Genomic DNA, 19,834 nt, shown 5'->3' with positions numbered 1-19,834 from the left:
GGATTAAAGGTGTGTGTCACCACTGCCTGGCTCCAAATAATTTTCTTAAAGCCACAAATAGAATGGTCTGATGGTTCTTTCCCCACTGACCATGTGCTCTGAAGGCCGAAACCAGGTTCTTACAAAAAAGACCTCGAGCTGGGCGGTGGTGGTGGCACACACCTTTAATCCCAGCACCCAGGAGGCAGAGGCAGGCAGATCTCTGTGAGTTCGAGGCCAGCCTGGTCTACAGAGCAAGTTCTAGGACAGGCAGGGCTACACAGAGAAACCCTGCCTCAACAAAACAAAACAAAACAAAAAAACACAACAAAAAAAAGGAAAGACCTTGTCTGCCATTTTCTGTGCAATGCAGCCCTGTCATATGCAAAATTCAGTTGAACCCATTCAAAGACGAGCTTAGGGAGATGCTAACGTGTTGAATCAATCACCTCTTACTGACAGTGACCGAGAGGAGTTCTCCGGGCCAAACGTAAGTCTCTCTTGGGATAGGTCATATGGGTGGCACCTGCCTGTCCTTGTGAGCCCCTGAGTTTGCCTACCTGCTATAATCTGGTTCTTCCTTATTGTTTATTTGTTTAATTCAAGACATCATCTTGCTACGTAGCCCCGGCCAACCTCCAGTTTACATTCCTCCTGCCTTAGCCTCCGAGTGCTGGTCTCACAGGCCTGCCCTACCACACTGACCTGCTGTGTTGGTCTTGGTAGGAAGGTCTTGGGAGGAAGGGGCTGGTGCAGGTTGCCCACTGCTGGGTCTGACACTCCTCCAGTGCACTGCTTACCAGGCTCACAGCTGCCTCCTCCTGCCAGGTGTGCTCATGTACCGGGACTACCCTCTGGAACTGTTCATGGCCCAGTGCTACGGCAACGTGAATGACCCAGGCAAGGGGCGCCAGATGCCCGTTCACTATGGCTGCAAGGAGCGCCACTTCGTCACCATCTCCTCTCCACTGGCCACGCAGATCCCTCAGGGTGAGGACATGTGCCTCATGCATGCCGAACCCATGACACACCTCTGTGTGTGGGCCCGGGCCTTCTCTAGCCTACTGTTGGGTGCTGCCATTAGAGCCTCACATGTGTATAGGGCTTTCCAGGGACCTCTCAGAGGAGGGCCCATGGTGTCCCATCTCATCCAGCAGCCCTGAGTCATCGCAGCCACACTGGATTTCCCAGACTCCTGCTGTTCCTTTTGATTCTCCTCCTCTCCAAGCCAGCAGGACCAGGAACTGTCTCATTGCCACGCTCAGACTGTCAAATGGCACTGTCAGTTGCTGTGGGGGTAAATGCTAGCACGTATTGCTGTAGCTGTTACAAAGAACAGGAAGTTGAAGTTGAAGAAGGAAGTGACTTACTAGGGTCTTGTGGTAGGGAGGAGGGCAGGAATTTACTCATGAGTTCTAGTGATTACAGAGCCCAAGTTCTACCCTGCCCCTGCTAGCCTTGGTTCTCAGAGCCAGGTAGACTCCCCAGAGCATGCTGTAGGGGCCCCGAGGCCCCTGACATACTACAGAGACTGCCAGGATGCTGGACCTGTGCCCACACAACACACAAACCAAGGATTGGCTCTCTTGTGGCCCCTGTACCCAGAGTCTGATGGGAAGTGTGTGTCACAGTAGCTGTGTGGCTTGTGAGTCTGCAGGCCTCTTGGGAGAGAGTTGTGTGGCAGAGCTCTCTAGGAGCTGGCGTTGGCCTCATCTTCCATTATGGCGCCCTGGGGTCCCTCAGTCAACAGATATATGGAATGGCCACCATGTGCCGTGTGTCACCCTAGGCTTTCTGAACAAGAGAGACAATTGTTAGTCCTGTTGATAATGATGTTGGGTTGGGGGAGACTGGTAGGAAAGAGTGAAGAGGCAGTACCAGGAGGGCTTCATGTAGGTACTAGGAAAGCCAGGACAGAGCAGTGTCTGTTGGGGGGCAGTGTAAGAGGCATCATGGGTAATTAATGATAGGCTAGAAGCAGTGTGGAAGGAAGCTATGTGGGCTCCATGAGGCAGTCATGTGTTTAATTATGACCAGACCAGGGAACTAAGGGTTGCAGGGTGGGGTGGGGTGGGGCATACAGAGCAGGTGGGGCCCGGTAGCCTTGCCTATTGCAGGGACTTTGGCCTGAGAGCCCAGAGTTAGGAAGGAATCTGCCAGACTCACACTGTAAGATCCTTAGCTGTCCTTTGGATGACAGATTAAGGGGCAGTGTGGGCTACTCAGTAATTAAGATTACTGCTGGTAGCTTGACCCTGGTGGGGAAGGCCCAGGTCTGGCTGTCCTTTGAAGGTGGTGTAGACGTAAACATGGCAGACAGGAGTCAGGGAGGATGCAGATGGAAGGATGGCACTCCAGTCAGCTGTGAGGGAGAAGGCTATGGTGGGTAGGCCCTCGGTACCTGGTGACAACTTTCCCAATCCTGGAGCTGTGTGTGTGTGTGCGTGCATCTGTGTGTGGCTGCTTATTCCTGTTCATTCCCTCTTTCCATGCAGCGGTGGGGGCAGCCTATGCTGCCAAGCGGGCCAATGCCAACCGGATCGTGATCTGTTACTTCGGTGAGGGGGCAGCCAGTGAAGGGGATGCCCATGCCGGCTTCAACTTTGCTGCCACCCTGGAGTGTCCTATCATCTTCTTCTGCCGGAACAATGGCTATGCCATCTCCACACCAACCTCCGAGCAGTACCGCGGGGATGGCATTGGTAAGGACCCTGCTCCCACCAGCTCTCCTCCCCGCTCTCTTCCCATGGTATCTGACAGAGAAGGGGCACCGGAGGCAGCAAATGAGCACGCTTCACTCTCCTCCTCCCCTTCTTCTCCCTGAGGCCTGACTGGTACCCCTCTGTCCCTGCAGCGGCTCGAGGCCCTGGGTATGGCATCCTGTCAATCCGTGTGGACGGCAACGATGTGTTTGCAGTGTACAATGCCACCAAGGAGGCCCGACGGCGGGCTGTGGCTGAGAACCAACCCTTCCTCATTGAGGCCATGACCTACAGGTGCCTGTCTCACTTCCATCACTGCAACCCACAGCTCTGGCCAGCCCTTTGTCCGTGTCCCCCAAACACAGCCTTGTCACCCATACTGCATTCCCCCCTTGCTTTACATCATTTCTCAGTCCTTTTCTGGCCCTACTACCAGCTGATCCACATCTCCTCTGAGCAGGATTGGGCACCACAGCACCAGTGATGACAGCTCAGCATACCGTTCGGTGGACGAGGTCAATTACTGGGACAAGCAGGACCACCCAATCTCCAGGCTGAGGCTATATCTGCTGAGCCAGGGTTGGTGGGATGAGGAGCAGGAGAAGGCCTGGAGGAAGCAGTCACGGAAGAAGGTGAGGGCCCCTTGGAGCCCCAGGGTATGTGCTCCACTGGCTCCTACACAGGGAGAACCCTGGGAGGATGGGAGTGCAAGACCTGGGTGCTCGCACTGACCCAGGTAAACTAGTCCCCATAAGTGGCCCCTGGAACTAAGCTGCCTGGACCATATGGCCTCAGTGAGCCTTCAGAGTGGAACCCAGGGCAGGTCATCTGCCAGTGTCTTCATCTTTAAGTTCCCAGGGTATGGGAAGTGGGAGGGCCCCACCTGGGCTGTGGCTAGAGCTAGTGTCCCTCCTTTGTGCACTGAGATCAGGTGGTCTGGCCTCAGGCTGCACTGTAGGTACTGGCTCAGCCCTGACTGCATCATCCTGAGGAGTCGTCCTTCCCTTCTCTGCCCCAATCCTCTACTCCTGTTCCCTCATTGTAGAGCTGCTCAATACAGTGCCAGGTCCCCTGCAGGCCAGAGCTGTGGGTCTGGAGTGTTGGCTAATTCCAGGCTGAGGCCTCAGAGGGGAGAGGCTGGACCATGGGAGAGGGCAAGGGGAAGGGGACAGCCACTTCTTACCCCCCTGTGTCTCCCAGGTGATGGAGGCCTTTGAACAGGCTGAGCGGAAGCTAAAGCCCAACCCAAACCTGCTCTTCTCCGACGTGTACCAGGAGATGCCCGCCCAGCTCCGCAGGCAGCAGGAGTCCCTGGCACGACATCTGCAGACCTATGGGGAGCACTACCCCCTGGACCACTTTGACAAGTGAGGCCCTAGCCCCCCTGAGGTGGTCCTGCTCTGAGTGGAGCAGGGGTGCTGGCAGGATGCTGCCCTCCCTAGTCAGTGCTGCTAACATGCTCAGTGGCCAGGGTGGCGCTGCAAACAGTCATGGGGTGACTCCCACTCCCCATTCCTGCTCCTCCAGGCTACTTCACTGGGGCACAATGTTTGCAGCTATTACTGAGGCCCCATCACCCCCTTCACCTGTTACAGTGCCTTTTAGAGGTGGGACCCAGGCCAGGCAAGACCCTCTGGGCAGGTGGCCCTGGATCTTGCCCAGAGTATGAGCTGGTCATCAGAGTGAATAAACTGTGGTCCTGCCTTTGACCTTCTGCTTCCCCTGGTTTCTGTCTTCTCAAGTTTGGGGGCTGGGGTATGTGTGTGAGGGGGCATATGGAGGGGAGGGGAGAGGCCAGCGTGACTGATTTGGTTTGCGGGGTGGTGGTGGTGGTGGTGCTGGTGCTGTTTTTTTTTGTGACAGATCTCACTGTGTAGCCCAGTTTGGCCTGGAATTTGTGATCTTCCCGCTTTAGCCTCTGAGTTCTGGGATTATAGGAGTAGACCACCACACCAGCCTTTGGGGATAGCCTAGACTGCCACACCAGCCTTTGGGGATAGCCTGGCTTTAGGCAGAAAAGCTAAAGGCTTAGAGATACCTACTTCTATAAACTTTGCCAAACTGGAAGGCAGCTTTGGCACATGGGCCCTCCAGAACTCTCCCACAGGCTTGTACAAGCCTGCTGTCCAGCAAAGTGTCCAGGGAGTGTCCAGTGTGAAGGTTAGGGTACAACAGCATCTGCCTTCCCTGCAGGGGTCCCACATATGAAAAAATAACTCCTGGCCTCAGAGTAGGGAGAACATAGTTTTCAAAATGAGAAAGAACGGGCACAGTCTACCACCTTGTCTGCTACCCAGTTCTTGACTAGGGAGGGTTGAGGAGGGGCACAAGACCCTTAACACCCCCACCCTAGCTTGTCTCTGAGGCTCAGCACTGGAGCTCGGGGCCCCACAGGTGTTTCCAGAGCCTAATGGTGTCCTGGGGGCTGACTGGATGCACCAGCAGCAGGCCTCGTATTTTGCAGGGGTCCCTGGTGCGGTCTGCTGGCCAGGCTGTGAGGAACCCTGGATGGGCACGGGGCACTAAGCCCAGGGCACGGAAGCAGAAGCCAGTGTAGACATCATCAAAGGGAAAAGGTACCACACGGGTTGCTGCCTGCAACAGCCAGGGCACCAGGCGTCCCGAGATGACATAGCCACCTCCACTTGCGTAGGCTGGGTAGTCACCTTCAAAGAAGGTCTTCGGCACATAGAAGGGTCCTCCAGGCTTGCGGAGCGGCTTGGCCTGGGTGAAGACCTCCCCCAGGTAGAGGCTGCGGGCCCAGGTGGGCGGCAGTGCCTGTAGGTGCTCCAGCAGGGCAGGGACATGCACAAAGGCATCATCCTGCACCTGCAGGACAAAATTCACGTCGGGGCAGTGGCGGCTCAGCCAGGTCAGCAGCAGCAGGTCTTTGAGTGTCCGGTTGTAGGGAACATCCAGGAAGTCCCAGAGCAGCAGGTCACCATAGTGCTGGCTCTCCCATGTTACCAGTGATCTTAGGTCAGGACCCCCCATTCCTAATGGGGACCCCAGCAGGAAGAGCAACCGGGTCCCAGCGGCTGCACTGCCCCAGGTCTCTCTCACAGCCTGGCGTGCTGCAAAGTGTCCTGGTTCTGACTTGACAGCCAGGAGCAGGTAGGGGACATCCTTATTAGAGCAGCTGGCCACTGGGTTGCCTCCCCCTGCAGGCAGCCATAGTGGGAAGCTCCTACAGGCTGCTGATAGCAAGAAGCGCTGGAGGTCCTGGGGGTACATAAAGAAGTCCAAGATCTCTGAGGCAGCAACAGTCCCCCAAGTCTGGCAGTCTGTACTGGGCAGGACTCGCAGATGCCGCTGCTGCTGGTTCCAGTAAGCCAAGGACAGTGGGCCAGTCTGACCCAGGCGTGCTGAGAGGTTGATGGGCAGAGTGGGCTCAGCGATGGGTGGTGTGGGACTGAGCAGGGTGCCCCGGGGTTCAGCCTTGTTAAGCCAGGACTCAGATGTCCACTCGATGTATACTTTGAGGCCCAGGAGTGTGAGCAGTGCTGACAGGCAGAGCTGGCACTTGCGGCAACGCATGACCCGGCCCAGGGAAAAGGCCACCAGTGGGGCTGCAAGAATCACAAAGAGCCACAGAGGTCTTTAGGGTGCAGGGTGACCCTCCAAAGAGGGCCCACCCAGCTGAACCTACACAAGCATCCTGGGGTTTACCCAGTCCCGCCCAACTGGTAATGGCTTCTGAGACCCTGACCCTAGACTGCCTGGCCTGCAGTACCGAACTGTCACGTTATCCTAGACTGAGCCCCCATCCGCGTCCTATTCTTGCCCTTTCTTGGAGTCAAGGTGTTGATCTATATGTAGTATCGCTTCAACGCCATTCCTACCCCTTTCCCTCCACTCTTCTGTCTCCCCATAAGTCCCAGCGCCCCGGGGAAACCCCTTTTACCTTCTTGGAAACCTACCTACCTCCTCCAGTAACCCCAACCAAGGGCCCGGGGCCCCGGGTACCTCTGGGTTCGGCTTCCGCCAGTTCTAGGAGTGTCCTCGGGTCAAGCCTTGCCCGGACTCCCTGCTCGCAGCTGTCCTCAGGCTGCCTGCCCAGCCCGCGCTGGAGTCTGGAGGGGCGGACGGGAGGGGAGGAGGCGGGAGGGCCCCAGGGGCTGGGAGGAGTCGGGGCGGGGCCGGGAAGGGGAGGCAGACGGGGAGACGCGCGCCCTGGCGAGTTAGGGCTGGCTTTCTGGTGAGACCTCGGGAAAGGTGCAGGTGTGGCCAGTGCTGTGGACCCGGACTCTACGATGGCCTAGGGGAGAATTCCAGGGAAGGGGAGGTCCAGGCCGGGTGGCTAGAGTGATCCAGGGGCAGTCTGGGTCCCAAAGGGGAAAGAGAAGAGAGGCCAAGGGGCTGGTTCGAGGCCACCGCCAGGAGGCGTCGTGACTGCTGCGTGCCGGGGTGGGGGAGGGGATGTCTGCAGGGGCCGCGAGGGGGTGGAGGGACGTCAAGTAGAGAAACCCTGAGAGATCTTGGCAGGCAACTAGCAGAGCAGAGAAAGGGTAAGGCAGGAGAGAGAAAGACTCACAGGTGGCAGGAGAAGAGTCAGCGGAGCCCAGGAGGACCCAGAGAAGAAAGACGGACTAGGGAGAGGGGGTAAGCAAGGAGAGCAATAAAAGGTGGTAAAGTGAGGTGCACTGAGAGCCTCCAGCTAGGGGTGCGCACCTCCTCCAACTTGTGCATGAGCCACTACTAGCCTACCACCTCCATCCAGACGGGAGGCGCCCCGCCCTGTGATGCTGTGAGCTTTCCGCCCCACCCCTGGGGCAGGAGGGTTTCTGACTGTGTTTACATCCCTGCCCTAGGGCCTCTGTTGTTGAAGCTGTGCCTGCAGTCTGGGGAGGCCAGCAGGTGGGGCCTTCCCACATCTCCGGGGACGGACAGTGGGATGCAGCCCTCTCCCCAACCCCGAGCCCGGGCTGACCCCTTGCAGCCTACCTGGTTTGGAGGACTGTACAGATATAACAGGAACCCAGTGTACCAGCGCCAGAGTCTGTTATCTCTCCAGCCCTGATTTCCTCCCTCCAAGTTTGAATAATGGAGCCCATGGGAACAGATGGAGGAAGACAGTGGGGAGGAAATGGTGAATGCTAATGGAATAAGTAAGAGCTAGAGTGGGGAAGATAGCCAAGAGCCAGGCAGGGCCAAGCCCACCCCAGCCCAGGGCCATGGGAGAGGCCTGTTAAGGCCTCAGCTGTCCTGGCTCATCTCCCTCCAGGGCACCGAGGCTCTGTGACTGTAGCATCATCCTCCCTGGGCCTTATAGTCTCCAGGGAAGAAAGCAGTGCTGGTTGCCGAGTGCAGCCTGGGTCCAACCGGGAGGAGCCACCCAGCTGTTGGAACCAGGAGGGCTCAAATGGAAAGCCATGATTAACAAGAACATGGGACTGAGTAACAAAGGGGCCGTGGCTGACTACTTTTGAGGGCCATAGTTCGGGGTGTTTTCATTATCTGCTCCCATGTCAAGACAGGCAATTTCTAATTTCTCAGCTTTATTAACTGTAGGGTACAGTTGGGTCCATGTTCCAGTCAGCCAACCAACTAGCCAGACCATCTCTGTGGCACAGGATAACTCATTAGCTCTGAAAAGCACACCTGTTCAGCAGATTTGGCCCAAGTATCTTCACTATATACTCTACACACTTCCAGGTTTCTACTTATACAAATTTCAAGTTATCTTTTTTTTCTTTTCTTTTTTTTGTTTTTCAGAGCTGAGGACCGAACCCAGGGCCTTGTGCTTGCTATGTAAACACTCTACTACTGAACAAAATCCCCAATCCCCTTTTTCTTTCTCACATGGGTGTCTTGCCCGCATAATATGTCTGTGCATCAGTTGCATGCATGATGCCTGTGGAGACCAGAAGAGGGCATCGGATCCCCTTGAACTGGGGTTACAGACAGTTGTGAACTGCCCTGTGGGTGCTGGGAGTCAAACCTGGGTCCTCTGCAAGAGCAGTCAGTGTTCTTAACTACACAGCCCTTACTTGCCTTCTTTCTTTCCATCTTGTTTTCCTTGTAATCCTCTGGCTTCAGCTTCCCTAGTGCAGGGATATTGGTTTTTGGGGAACTACTGAGTGTTGAACCTAGGGCCTTGTGTATGCTGCCACTGAGCGATGTTACCCCAGCTGGTGTCTTGTTCTTATCAGTAGGCGCCTAGTAGGCCCCCCTCCCTCTGAAGCAAGTGGATTTGATCCTAGGGTTTATGGCTTTGTTAGCAGTAGAGGACTCGCTTGAGTCTCTTTTTAATTATTTTTGAGATAGGGTCTCACACTGTAGCTCTGGCTGGCCTGGAACTTGCTATGTAGACATGTCTGATTTGCCTGTCTCCTGCCTCCTGAGTGCTTTCTGAAGTCTTATGAATAATGGACACATGGGGCTGGAGGGATGGCTCAGCAGTTAAGAGCAACTGTTGCTCTTGCAGAGGACCCAGGCTCAATTCCTGGCACCTATACCAGAGCTCACAACTACCTGTAATTCCAACTCCAGAGACTCCAGTGCCCTCTTCTGGCTACTATGGGCACTGCACACATGTGCACTTAACTTCCATGCGCATAAAAATAAGTAAATAATGCTGGGGGTGCCTTTCTGTATGCTGTGAATGTGTTGCTCTGATTGGTTAGTAAATAAAGTGCTGATTGGCCAGTAGCCAGGCAGGAAGTATAGGCGGGACAAAGAGAGAGAAGAATTCTGGGAAGTGGAAGGCTGAGTCAGGATGCTACCAGCCCCGCCATGAGAAGCAAGGTGTAAAGTACCAGTAAGCCACAAGCCATGTGGCAACTTATAGATTAACAGAAATGGGTTAATTTAAGATATAAGAACTAGATAGCAAGAAGCCCGAGCCATTAGGCCAAACAGTTTAAATAATATAAGCGTCTGTGTGTTTATGTGGGTCTGAGTGGCTGCAGGCCTCGGGGGACTGGAGATAACTCCAGCTACAAAATAAATCTTTAAAGAATAGTGGGCACTCCTTTCAAAGCCAGGGACCAGATGAGGTCATCACCAGATAGTTCTGCTAGCTCCTTGTATTGGCAAAAGAGCCTTGAAGTGGCTAGGGGCAGGGGTCAAGTCCTGATGACTCTTGAGTCCAACTCTATTCCAAGAATGAACTTCTGGGGCTATCACAGAGTTCTTAAGTTCTCAGACTGGCTACACACACACCTCTGAGCACTCAACTGTGTTCCCCAAAATCCCAGCATCCAAACCATCCTTGTGGCCACAGCTGTCAGCACAGCAGCCACGGGCACATGTTACAACTGGCAGCTTGTCGGCATCCACTGGGATGCCCTGCATGTCAGGATCTTTGACATCTTTTTTTTTTTTTTTTCCTAGCAAGGAGCTTACTGCTATGCTCATGTCCAAAGTCCCAGCCCTCCCAAATCCATTTTGAATCTTCATCTCCAGAATTATGCATCCAGTGCCATCTGGATCCAGTTAGGAGGAAATGCCACAGGGTAATGCGAACAGGGAAAGTTTAATATAAAGAATCATACACTTGTATGGTGTATTAGAGTCATGACAGTCACTGGTAACATGGACACCAGGAGTCATTCACAGACAACAGGGGTGCCAACCACCCGCAATCTGGGAGCTGGAAAACCACTTTAAGCTCCATGCAGTCCTGGCCATCCCTCTGGGTTATCTCCAGCGCCCTCTACTGACAAAGTCTGTTGTGCCAGCTGAAGAAAACATTTTCCCAGCCGCTCAGCTCACATTTTCACAGAGCAGGGAAACCACATTCGACAAGTCAGTAAATCAATGGGTGATGCCATGGGGCTTGGGGTACTGCTGGCCTTTAATGAATGTGGGCCAAGGATGCTGGCCACCTGTAGTGCTGACCAACCCTGCACAAGGAGGAACCGACCACTGTAAAGCGCCAGCAGTATCTCATGTCGGCCACAGTTGCTGGGGACATGCATGTGGACAGTTTGGGGGAATGTTCTTGACAAACAGGGATAATGAGAAACCGTAGAGCTGTGAGCAGCTGTGCATGGAGGGCTGTCTGCCATGGTGCCAGCTGTTTGCCAGCTGCAGGCAAACACCAGTCAAAACCCTGACTCAGCCTTCTTATTTGCCAATGCTCCTGTTGAATGAACCCCACTGGAAGCCAGAGTGAGAAGACATCACACTCCTCAGAGCCTCACAAGATCCTGCAAGAGTGGGACTACAGGCTAGGGAGAGCCTGGGCTAGATGTGTCCTGAGGCTGCTGGTCTGGCTCCAGCTTCAGGCCCTGGGCCCAGTCAGCACCAAGGACCTCACAATGGGGCAACATCTCTTCTACCAGGATCTGAATGAGGCCTGGGTGGGACACAGCAGGGAGGTCTGAGATGTCCAGCCTTTGGAGGTTCCTGAAGAGGTAAGAAGGACAGATGTGAGACTGGTGTGTGTGTGTGTGTATGTAGAGGGTGGGTTCTGACCCCAATTTCTTTTCTTTTCTTTTTTTTTTTTTTTTGGTTTTTCGAGACAGGGTTTCTCTGTGTAGTTTTGCGCCTTTCCTGGAGCTCACTTGGAAGCCCAGGCTGGCCTCAAACTCACAGAGATCCGCCTGGCTCTGCCTCCCGAGTGCTGGGATTAAAGGCTTGCGCCACCACCGCCCGGCATCTTTTCTTTCTTTTTTTTTTGGTTTTTTGAGACAGGGTTTCTCTGTGTAGCTTTGTGCCTTTCCTGGATCTCACTCTGTAGACCAGGCTAGCCTTGAACTCACAAACATCACCTATCTCTGCTTCCTGAGTGCTGGGATTAAAGGCGTGCGCCACCACCGCCCAGCTTGAGCTGACCCCAATTTCAACAGATAGTTTCTCTTTATTCTCTCTCTCTCTCTCTCTCTCTCTCTCTCTCTCTCTCTCTCTCTCTCTCTCTCTCTCTCTGTTGTGTGTATGTGTGTGTATGTGTGTGTGCACATGCTAAGGATAGAACCCAGGGCTTCACACATTCTATTGCTTACCCACACCCCTAACCCCTTACTGGTACAATCTAAGCAAACACTAGCTCTGCCATATTCCCAGCCCCTCAACTGAGGAAGTCTAGGCAGGGGCTCTACCACTGAGCCACACCCCCAGCCCCTCACTGGGGTATTCTAGGCAGGGGCTCTACCACTGAGCCACACCCCCAGCCCCTCACTGGGGGATTCTAGGCAGGGGCTCTACCACTGAGCCACACCCCCAGCCCCTCACTGGGGTATTCTAGGCAGGGGCTCTACCACTGAGCCACACCCCCAGCCCCTCACTGGGGGATTCTAGGCAGGGGCTCTACCACTGAGCCACACCCCAGCTCCTCACTGGGGATTCTAGGCAGGGGCTCTACCACTGAGCCACACCCCCAGCCCCTCACTGGGGGATTCTAGGCAGGGGCTCTACCACTGAGCCACACCCCCTGCCCCTCACTGGGGGATTCTAGGCAGGGGCTCTACCACTGAGTCACACCCCCAGCCCCTCACTGGGGGATTCTAGGCAGGGGCTCTACCAATGAACCACACCCCTAGCCCTCCATTAAACTTTACAGCTATCTAAATATGTGAAATTTATTGCTGACTTTAAATATTTCTCTGGCTTCTATTCTCCTGCAATAGTGTAACTACCACTGAGTTTCCATCCATACATAAAGGAAGCAAACTCAGGAGTCACTTCTTTCTTCTAAAGACACAGAATGCTCAGCTGTGCTCGCCTACCACAGGTACTAGATCATGACAGGGAGGCAGATGGCTAGGAGCACCTAGGATCCCCTCCCAGCTCAGCTGGCACAGGGCCAGCCTGAGCAGAGATCTTACTGGAGGTGGTGGAGGCAGGCAAGACCCCGTTCTGAGACTCGGGGGCATCCGGCCAGCGAGAGCTCCTGCAGGGAGTTAGCCAGTAGGTAGAGGCGGCTGAGGCACCAGTCATCCACATTGGGGCAGCGCTGCAGCGACAGAGACCGCAGTTCCTTCAGGGGCACTGCTGGATGAGAGGCGGGTGGCACCAGGGGCCTTTCTGGAGCCCAACACCGAAGGGAAATCCACCCACTCTGGTCTACTTACAAAGGTTACTCATGCCCTGGTAGTTGATGGCACAGCCACTGGCATCCACAGCCTCCACAGGTACCTCCTGGAACTTCATGAACTCAGTAGGAAAATGGCCACGGTCATTTGGCCGGATCCACTCCTTGTCCTGAAACCTAGAATGAAGAGTGGGGTGGGTGAGTGGCACTGCCTGGCTTCCTATGTGGTCACCCTGGCAGCGGGAGCAGGTCGGCACCCTTATCATCCCTTCACACAGGGCACTAGGAGCCCCGGATACTGCTCAACATCAGAGCCAAGAACTGGGGTGGGCACGGCTGCATGTCTGGAAGCCCAGCGTTTGAGAGGCTGAGACAGGAGCATTGGGAATTCAGAGCCAGCCTGGGCTGCAGAGGGAGACCCTGCCAACCCCCCTCACGTGCACGCGCAGCATTCATTCATTCATTCTCTCTCTCTCTCTCTCTCTCTCTCTCTCTCTCTCTCTCTCTCCACACACACACACACACGCACACGCACACACACACAGAGCTACATTCAGGAGTCCTTGCTGACGGCTGTTTTCAGACACACATCTGATCCTAAGGAGTTGGCGGAAGTGCTCAAACAAGGTAGGAGTAGATAAAGCCCATAGAAACTGCGTATTTTTCCAGAAAGAAGAAAACAAAACAAAATATCCAGGGATCTGATGAGAGATGGCTTAGTGGATAAAGATGCCTGCTGTCAAGGGCAACAGCCAGTTAGTTCCTCAGGGCCCCCATGGTAGAAGAGAACTAACTGTCAAGTTGTCCTCTGACCGCCACACACACACAGTGGCAAAAGCACACCCCCATATACTAAATGTTAAAAAATATATATTTTAAAAAGAGAGAAAGGATAAAGAAAGAGGTTTTGGTTTTTTTTTTTTTTTTGCAGGGTCTTGGGTCTCTGGCCTACAATTTCTAACTCTTCTGCTTCAGGCTCCAATGCTGGGATATAAAGCATGTGCCACCACGCCTGGCTAGGAGATACTCGATCCACCCTCCTTTCTCTCCCCAGAGTTGGGCTTAGAGGAGTTTGACATAATACCAAGCAGAAAAACACTTGAGGTAGGGTTTTGCTGTGTAGCCCAGGCTGACTCTGAACTCATCAAGAGTAGCTGGGATCAAGGCTTTGCACATCACCCAGCTAGCTGCTTGGTGTGACTGAGCACTGAGATGTTATACCTCATGACAGCCGTTTAGACTGAAATCCCAGTCTTCAAAGCATACCCTGTATTAGCAATACCATACATCATTCATTACCATACATCATTCATTCATTGATGCTGTGTGTTTGAGACAGGGTCACAATATGTAGCTCTGGCTGGCCTGGGACTTACTCACTCTGTAGACCAGGCTGGCCTCAAACTCCCTCTGCCTCTGCCTCCCAAGTGCTGGGATTAAAGCGTGTGCCACCATGCCCAGCTGTATATAATTTTTAATTTTTGTTTTTTGTTTTTCGAGACAGGGTTTCTCTGTGTAGTTTTGCACCTTTCTTGGAACTCACTTTGTAGACCAGGCTGGCCTCAAACTCACAGAGATCCACCTGCCTCTGCCTCCCGAGTGCTGGGATTAAAGGCATGCGCCACCACCGCCCGGCTTCTTAATTATTTTTTTAAGAGAGAGTCTTAAGATATAGCCATGGTTGGCCTAGAACTCACAAAGAGCCACCTGCCTCTGCCCTCACATGCTGGGATTAAAGGCTGGTTGTTAATTTAAAATTTGTTTGTGTGTATGTATTTGTATATCTTTGTGCATGCGTACAAGTGTGCATGCATGTAAGCTGGTGGTTGATGTTGGGCGTCACTATCAGTTGCTTTTCCACCATACGTTTTGAGACAGAATCGCTCACCCAGAGCTTGCCAGTCAGGCTAGGCTGCCTGGCCAGCCAGAGAGCCTCAGGGATCGACCTGTCTTACTCCCTCAGCACTGGGATTAAGGTGTACCCCACCATGCCTGACTTTTATAGGGGTGCTGGACTCATGTCCTCATGTATACATAACAAGCACTTTCCCAACAGAGCCTTCTCCTCAGCTCTGCACACCACCTCATTTTATAAATGACAAACTGAAGTCCACGAACAAGTCCCCCTCACACACGGTCACTAGACAGCAGAGATGCTCCACCCTCCCACACCCTGTCACCATAGCTGTCATACTTCACTGCGCCTCCCTGCTTCAGGATGAAGAGGGCACCTGTGACATATGGGCCATATTTCTCCTGGGTGTTAGTGAAGGATCTGCGGAGAAAATGAGAACAAAGGTGAAGCCTGGGGCCTCTCACTGTGTGCCAGTTCTGTCAGGGACAGCAGGATTACAGGCTATTGACTAGCCTTGCTGCAAACCTGAATGCCTATTCAGTGCTGTGTCCTGGGATTACAATGGACAGAGCACACAACTGTCTTGGCCTCTGTTAAACCACCTGGTAGAGGGAGAGAGATAACAAAGCAAGAAGTAACTGCAAATCGCAGAGTACCAGTTCTGAATTGAAGATCAATCAGGGGCAGCCTGACAGTGGAGACTCATGTAGGGCAGATGTTAAAGACCGCTTCTCAGCCAGGTATGGCATACATAGGAGATAGAATCAGGAGGATCAGGGCTCAAGGCCAGCCAGGCTGAGCTATGAGAGACTCCCTCAATAACAAAACAAAACAAAAAATGAGGCTGGAGATGGCTCGGCTCAGTTGAGGGCACTTGCTGCTCTTGCAGAGTATTCAGCTGGATTCCCAGCACCCCCACATCCAATGGCTCACAACCACCTGGAACTCCAGCTGTAGGGAACAAATGTGATAACTGTGGTGGTCTGAATAAGAATGGCCCCCATAGGCGCATATGTCTGAATGTTTGGTCCCCAGTTGGTGGAACTATTTGGAAAGGATTAGGAGGTGTGGCCTTCTTGGAAGAAGTGTGTCATTGGGGGTGGGCTTTGAGATTTCATAATCTCATGCCAGGCCCAGTCTCATGCTCTCTCTCTAGGCTTGCAACTTATGGATCTCTGCTACTGTTCCAGTGCCATGCCAGCCTGCTGCCATGCTCCCATCCTGATGGTCATAGACTAACCCTCTGAAATTGTAAGCAATTCCCCATTTAAATGCTTTCTTTTAAAAGCTGCCTTGGCCATGGTGACCAAGACACTAATCTTAAAATGAAAGGTATCACGGCAGGTCACACACAGTGAAGTGGTGGGAACCGACACTGAGAATCCTCTAGCAACTGATAAGACTAGACGTGAAGGCAGAGAGAAGACAGAGAAGATGCCTTCAAATTCATCCTTAGCAACCGGATCGCCAATGGCATTCTTTAGATGGCGATAGCTTGAGAGTAAGATTTCTTTTAAAAGGGAGATGTGAGAGATTTGTGTTTCAGTCACATATGTCTGAGAAGCCAGCTTAGCCCCTAAGCAGGGCTGGTGGTGAAGAGCCTATACAAGCAGAGTCTCAGAGAAGGGGTGGGCTGAGATGAAGATGTGAGTTGGTAATGCTAGCAGTCGGGGCTCTGGTTGGGAGGTCTGGCCAGCCACAGGTTCTCACCGATTCTTCCGGTTCACTTTTGATACCTGCTTCTGGAGCAGATACTCTCTCAGAGCCTGGATGTCATGGAAGTGGTCTGAGAGGAACTGTAACAGCGTCCGTCTCTTCTGATTGCTGTCTGGGGTCGCCGACTCACTCTTGCTATGGATGCCCTTGGCTCTCCCATTCCATTCTCGGGCACCCAGGCGCAGAAACTGGAGAACGGGAGAGGGAAAGGACTAGGGGTGAGCCTGGAGGTCGATTCCACCCCCAAGTCTTACAACATGACCTTTAATCTCACCCCTGTGCTTCCTAAGTCTTCTGAAATCCTTCTGGCAAAATCCCCCAATTTTGGGGTGTAGCTCAGGGCTAGAGTCCCTATTTAATATGCACAATGCACTGTGGTCAACCCCCAGCATGTCCACTTCCTCAATTCTTACCTTTGGGATTCCAAACATTTCTCCAAATTCTTCCATTTAACCAACCATAAATTCTTTCCTTAGTGCAACCAGTCTTGGTTTTCTCAAGATCTTCTAATTTCCCCTCAAATCCTTACCCCTCCCCCCAAAAAACTCCATTATACCTTAATTTCTCATCAATTCATTTTTTGGGGTGGGGGGAGGACATATGTATGCACTATGCATTCATGTGCATGTCTATTCGAATGTGTGGATGTCCATGCACTAATGTGCCTGTGTAGGGAAGCCAGAGTCGAAGCCAGGTTCTTTCTCAGTTGTCCTTCTCTCTCTCTCTAAATGTATGTATTTAGAGGAATGAACTTTTTCCACCTTCAGAGTGCTGGGATTACAAGTGGTCTGCCATGAACGGCTCTTACTAACTCTGGTGCTCATGCATTAAGGGCATATGCTTTAACAATGAACCATTTCCCCAGCCCAAGTTCTAACCAGCTCTCCCTAGGGTCTTGCTGAATGACTAATTTCTTTGCTGCCCCTCCATCTCGTCCATGTAACCTTCACTTTTAGAAGTAGTGCCGGGGTGGAACCCAAAACAATGAGTATCAACAAAGCACTCTACCACTTACTACATTCTCCAATTCAACGACTATTGGAAGTTCTATGAATTTCCCTCAGGTTCTTCCTCAGAACTCCATATTCACTACCTGGTTCCAACCTGCACACCGTGTCCTTCCATTTTCTATTAAGGTTTACTTATTTATTTACCGACAGGATTTTATGTTGCCCTGCCTGGCCTCCAACTCGATACATAAAAGGACTAACTCCTGATGACGCCCTTGACTCTGCAATCCCAAATGCTGGTACTACGAGATCCTTAAATTCTCTAGGAATTTCGCGCAAAAGTATCCTTAACTCTGCACTCGCTCAAATCCCATTCCAGGTCCGATTCTAGCCGCTCGCCCAGGATGAGCCGCCCTATTCCTCTAATTGGCCAGTCCGCTCTCATCCTTAGGTTTTTCTACCAAGCCTCCGCCCAGCGCGGCCCGAGACCCTCTCGGTGTCCCCAGGGCGAGGCCCGGCAGGAGACGCTCTGTTCCCGCAGGCTGACCGTGGGTTCGAGGACGGAGCTGCAAAGTGAACTATAGTTCAAGGGCTCCAGGCGCCGCGGTCACCTACCGCCCTGGACGCCGCCATCTTGCTGGATGACGTAAGCAGAAGGGGCGGGAATTTTCTGCTTAACACCTGGCTCAGACACGAACTACTTTTCTTGTGGCCACGCCCCTCCATTTTTTTTAAAGCCCGCCTTTTAAAGGCGCATACACTTTTTAATCCTGTTAGGGTATTCAGAGCACCCTTTCTTTAAAACGGAGTCTTCACACCCTCTAAAGAGGGAGGAGGCGGTCTTTCCTCTTAGGGAGCTTCTTTTCCTGACTGTGGTCACAATTCTCTTGATTGTTTGTCCTTCCCTTTTGTGCCTGTGCCCTCTTGGCTGCTGCACCTGGTTCCCCTTTCTCTCCGCTCCCTTCCCCTCCCCCTCTTTCCACTTGGCCCAGCTCAGTCTGGTCCTGTCTCTGCCTCTGGCTGTGCTCTCCCACATATCTACAATAAACTTTCTCCTTTACCATACCTAGGAGCTGTCATGTCATTTCCTTTCCATTTTATTCCTTTTTTTATTCAATTATTATTTTAATATTTATTATTGTGTGTGTATGCACGCTCACATCTCATGGTGCACCTGTAGAGATGAACAGAACATGGGTCCAGGAAGCGAATTTAGGTCTCCTAGCTTGCACGACAAGCACCTTAACCCACGGAGCTATCTCGCTGGCCCTATTATAATTGGATTTTTAAACTTTATTTGATATGTGTGTGAGTGTTTGCCTGCATGTATGTCTACACCACGTGTGTGCAATACCTTGAAGACCAGAAGAGGACATTGGATCCCTGGAATTGGAGTTGCCAGTCACCATGTGTGTGCTGGGAATTGAATCCAGGTCTTCTGGAAGAGCAGTCAGTGCTCCTAATTGCCAGGAAGCTTTCAACCCAGCTGCTGTCACTTGTTTTTTTTTTTTAAAGGGCAATGGAAAGGTGAGGTGGGTGGCCAGGTTAGAATTCAGTGTAAGAGACTGACTTAAGTTTGGAATTCACATCTCTCTCTCTCTCTCTCTCTCTCTCTCTCTCTCTCTCTCTCCCCCTTGGAACTTGCTCTGTGGCTGAGGCTGGCCTTGCACTCACAGAGATCTGCCTGCCTCTGCCTTCTGAGTGCTGGGATTAAAGGCGTGAGTGTGCTACCACTGCCTGGCTAAGAGGGTTATTTCTTACACAGGATCTTTCTCATGCATGTTAGGCTGCCTTGAACTTTATTTTTTTAATTAAAAAGTTATATTGATGTGTTTATGAGTGTGGGCATGTGTGTGCTGTGGTCAGACATTTATGAAGTAATGGGAACAAACCTAGGGCCTTCTGAATGCTAGGCAAGCTCTTTATCAACGGAGCCACTTGCCCAGCCTCCAAATGTGAAGTCTTGGTGGCTACAGTCATTCATTCATTCACAAGTGTTTACTGAGCTCTCACAGTGAGTCCTGAGAGCCCCTTTCTCAGGGAGTTGTCATTCTAGAAAGAGGATGGATAAACACTGAATGAAAAAACTAAAGATAGCCGGGCGGTGGTGGCGCACGCCTTTAATCCCAGCACTCGGGAGGCAGAGCCAGGCAGATCTCTGTGAGTTCGAGGCCAGCCTGGGCTACCAAGCGAGTTCCAGGACAGGCTCCAAAGCTACACAGAGAAACCCTGTCTTCAAAAACAAAACAAAACAACAACAACAAAAGAAGTAGAAAAAAATAGGTGGTATGTTAGGGAGTAGCCGGGGCATAGAGCCACCAGAAAAGGCCTCTGCAGCAGGTGCATGGTGCATTGAACTGGAATGAGTGACAGAAAAGAAAAGGTACCTCAAGGTTTGGAGTAAAAGTGTTCAGGCAGAGGTAAGAGCCAGTGACAAGGCCCTGCAGTGTGCATCAGCTTGCAGAGAGGTAGAAGACAGGACCAGAGACGTGGGCAGTGGGACTGACTGTGTGGGTCCAGTGGGGTTTTATTCTGTTCACAGAGGGAGAGAGGAGTTTCAAAATCTGATTTACATATTGCAAAGATCTGGAGAATGACTCGTAGAGGTCAGGGGTCGACATGAAATCAGCAAAGAGGGTACCACAATAGTACAGGC

The 19,834-nt window shown here is 52.4% G+C and overlaps 3 protein-coding genes across 9 annotated transcripts in view; 1 reads left to right on the top strand and 2 right to left on the bottom strand.

Moving 5' to 3' along the window:
• Positions 1-4,390, top strand: part of Bckdha (branched chain keto acid dehydrogenase E1 subunit alpha) — a 29,118-nt gene extending 24,728 nt beyond the window's left edge. The window contains exons 5-9 of the mRNA XM_006988040.4: positions 808-969; positions 2,475-2,681; positions 2,834-2,975; positions 3,142-3,313; positions 3,882-4,390. Coding sequence (XP_006988102.1) covers positions 808-969; positions 2,475-2,681; positions 2,834-2,975; positions 3,142-3,313; positions 3,882-4,052 — 854 coding nt within the window. The 3' untranslated portion in view covers positions 4,053-4,390. The remainder of the gene's footprint in view (positions 1-807; positions 970-2,474; positions 2,682-2,833; positions 2,976-3,141; positions 3,314-3,881) is intronic.
• A 521-nt stretch (positions 4,391-4,911) lies between these two features.
• Positions 4,912-6,752, bottom strand: B3gnt8 (UDP-GlcNAc:betaGal beta-1,3-N-acetylglucosaminyltransferase 8). 3 transcript variants are annotated; one of them, XM_042272865.2, is made up of 2 exons: positions 6,648-6,752; positions 4,912-6,250 (listed from the first exon to the last, which is right to left on the bottom strand). In XM_042272865.2, the coding sequence occupies exon 2, from the start codon at positions 6,216-6,218 to the stop codon at positions 5,049-5,051; it is 1,170 nt and encodes a 389-aa protein (XP_042128799.1). In that variant the 5' UTR covers positions 6,219-6,250; positions 6,648-6,752; the 3' UTR covers positions 4,912-5,048. The 3 variants fall into 3 exon arrangements, with proteins under 3 accessions (XP_042128799.1, XP_015862041.1, XP_042128792.1); XM_016006555.3 differs by having other exon boundaries at positions 6,602-6,740; XM_042272858.2 differs by having other exon boundaries at positions 6,606-6,735.
• Positions 6,753-10,139: 3,387 nt separating this feature from the next.
• Positions 10,140-17,851, bottom strand: Dmac2 (distal membrane arm assembly component 2). 5 transcript variants are annotated; one of them, XM_006988045.4, is made up of 6 exons: positions 17,794-17,851; positions 16,223-16,416; positions 14,852-14,932; positions 12,698-12,834; positions 12,452-12,617; positions 10,140-11,033 (listed from the first exon to the last, which is right to left on the bottom strand). In XM_006988045.4, exons 1-6 carry the CDS (start codon positions 17,809-17,811, stop codon positions 10,856-10,858), a joined length of 774 nt encoding a protein of 257 aa, XP_006988107.3. In that variant the 5' UTR covers positions 17,812-17,851; the 3' UTR covers positions 10,140-10,855. The 5 variants fall into 5 exon arrangements, with proteins under 5 accessions (XP_006988107.3, XP_006988108.3, XP_006988105.1 ...); XM_006988046.4 differs by having other exon boundaries at positions 12,452-12,614; XM_006988043.4 differs by having other exon boundaries at positions 17,531-17,821.
• Between the last annotated feature and the right edge of the window lie 1,983 nt (positions 17,852-19,834).

Source organism: Peromyscus maniculatus, chromosome 1 (genome assembly GCF_049852395.1).
Source record: "Peromyscus maniculatus bairdii isolate BWxNUB_F1_BW_parent chromosome 1, HU_Pman_BW_mat_3.1, whole genome shotgun sequence".
NCBI classification, from domain to species: Eukaryota; Metazoa; Chordata; class Mammalia; order Rodentia; family Cricetidae; genus Peromyscus; species Peromyscus maniculatus.
The sequence above is the reverse complement of the archived record's forward strand: the minus strand, read 5'-3'. Positions and strand labels throughout refer to the sequence as shown.

Excerpts from the sequence above, each read along its gene's own strand:
- B3gnt8 (XM_042272865.2), bottom strand. The coding sequence starts at position 6,218 with ATGCGTTGCCGCAAGTGCCAGCTCTGCCTGTCAGCACTGCTCACACTC.
- Dmac2 (XM_006988043.4), bottom strand. The coding sequence starts at position 17,623 with ATGAGAGCGGACTGGCCAATTAGAGGAATAGGGCGGCTCATCCTGGGC. Across the intron at positions 12,835-14,851 it reads AAGCAGGGAGGCGCAGTGAA|GTTTCAGGACAAGGAGTGGA; the intron begins GTATGACAGCTA and ends TCTTCATTCTAG. Across the intron at positions 11,034-12,451 it reads GCCTGCCTCCACCACCTCCA|GAACCTCCAAAGGCTGGACA; the intron begins GTAAGATCTCTG and ends TTACCTCTTCAG.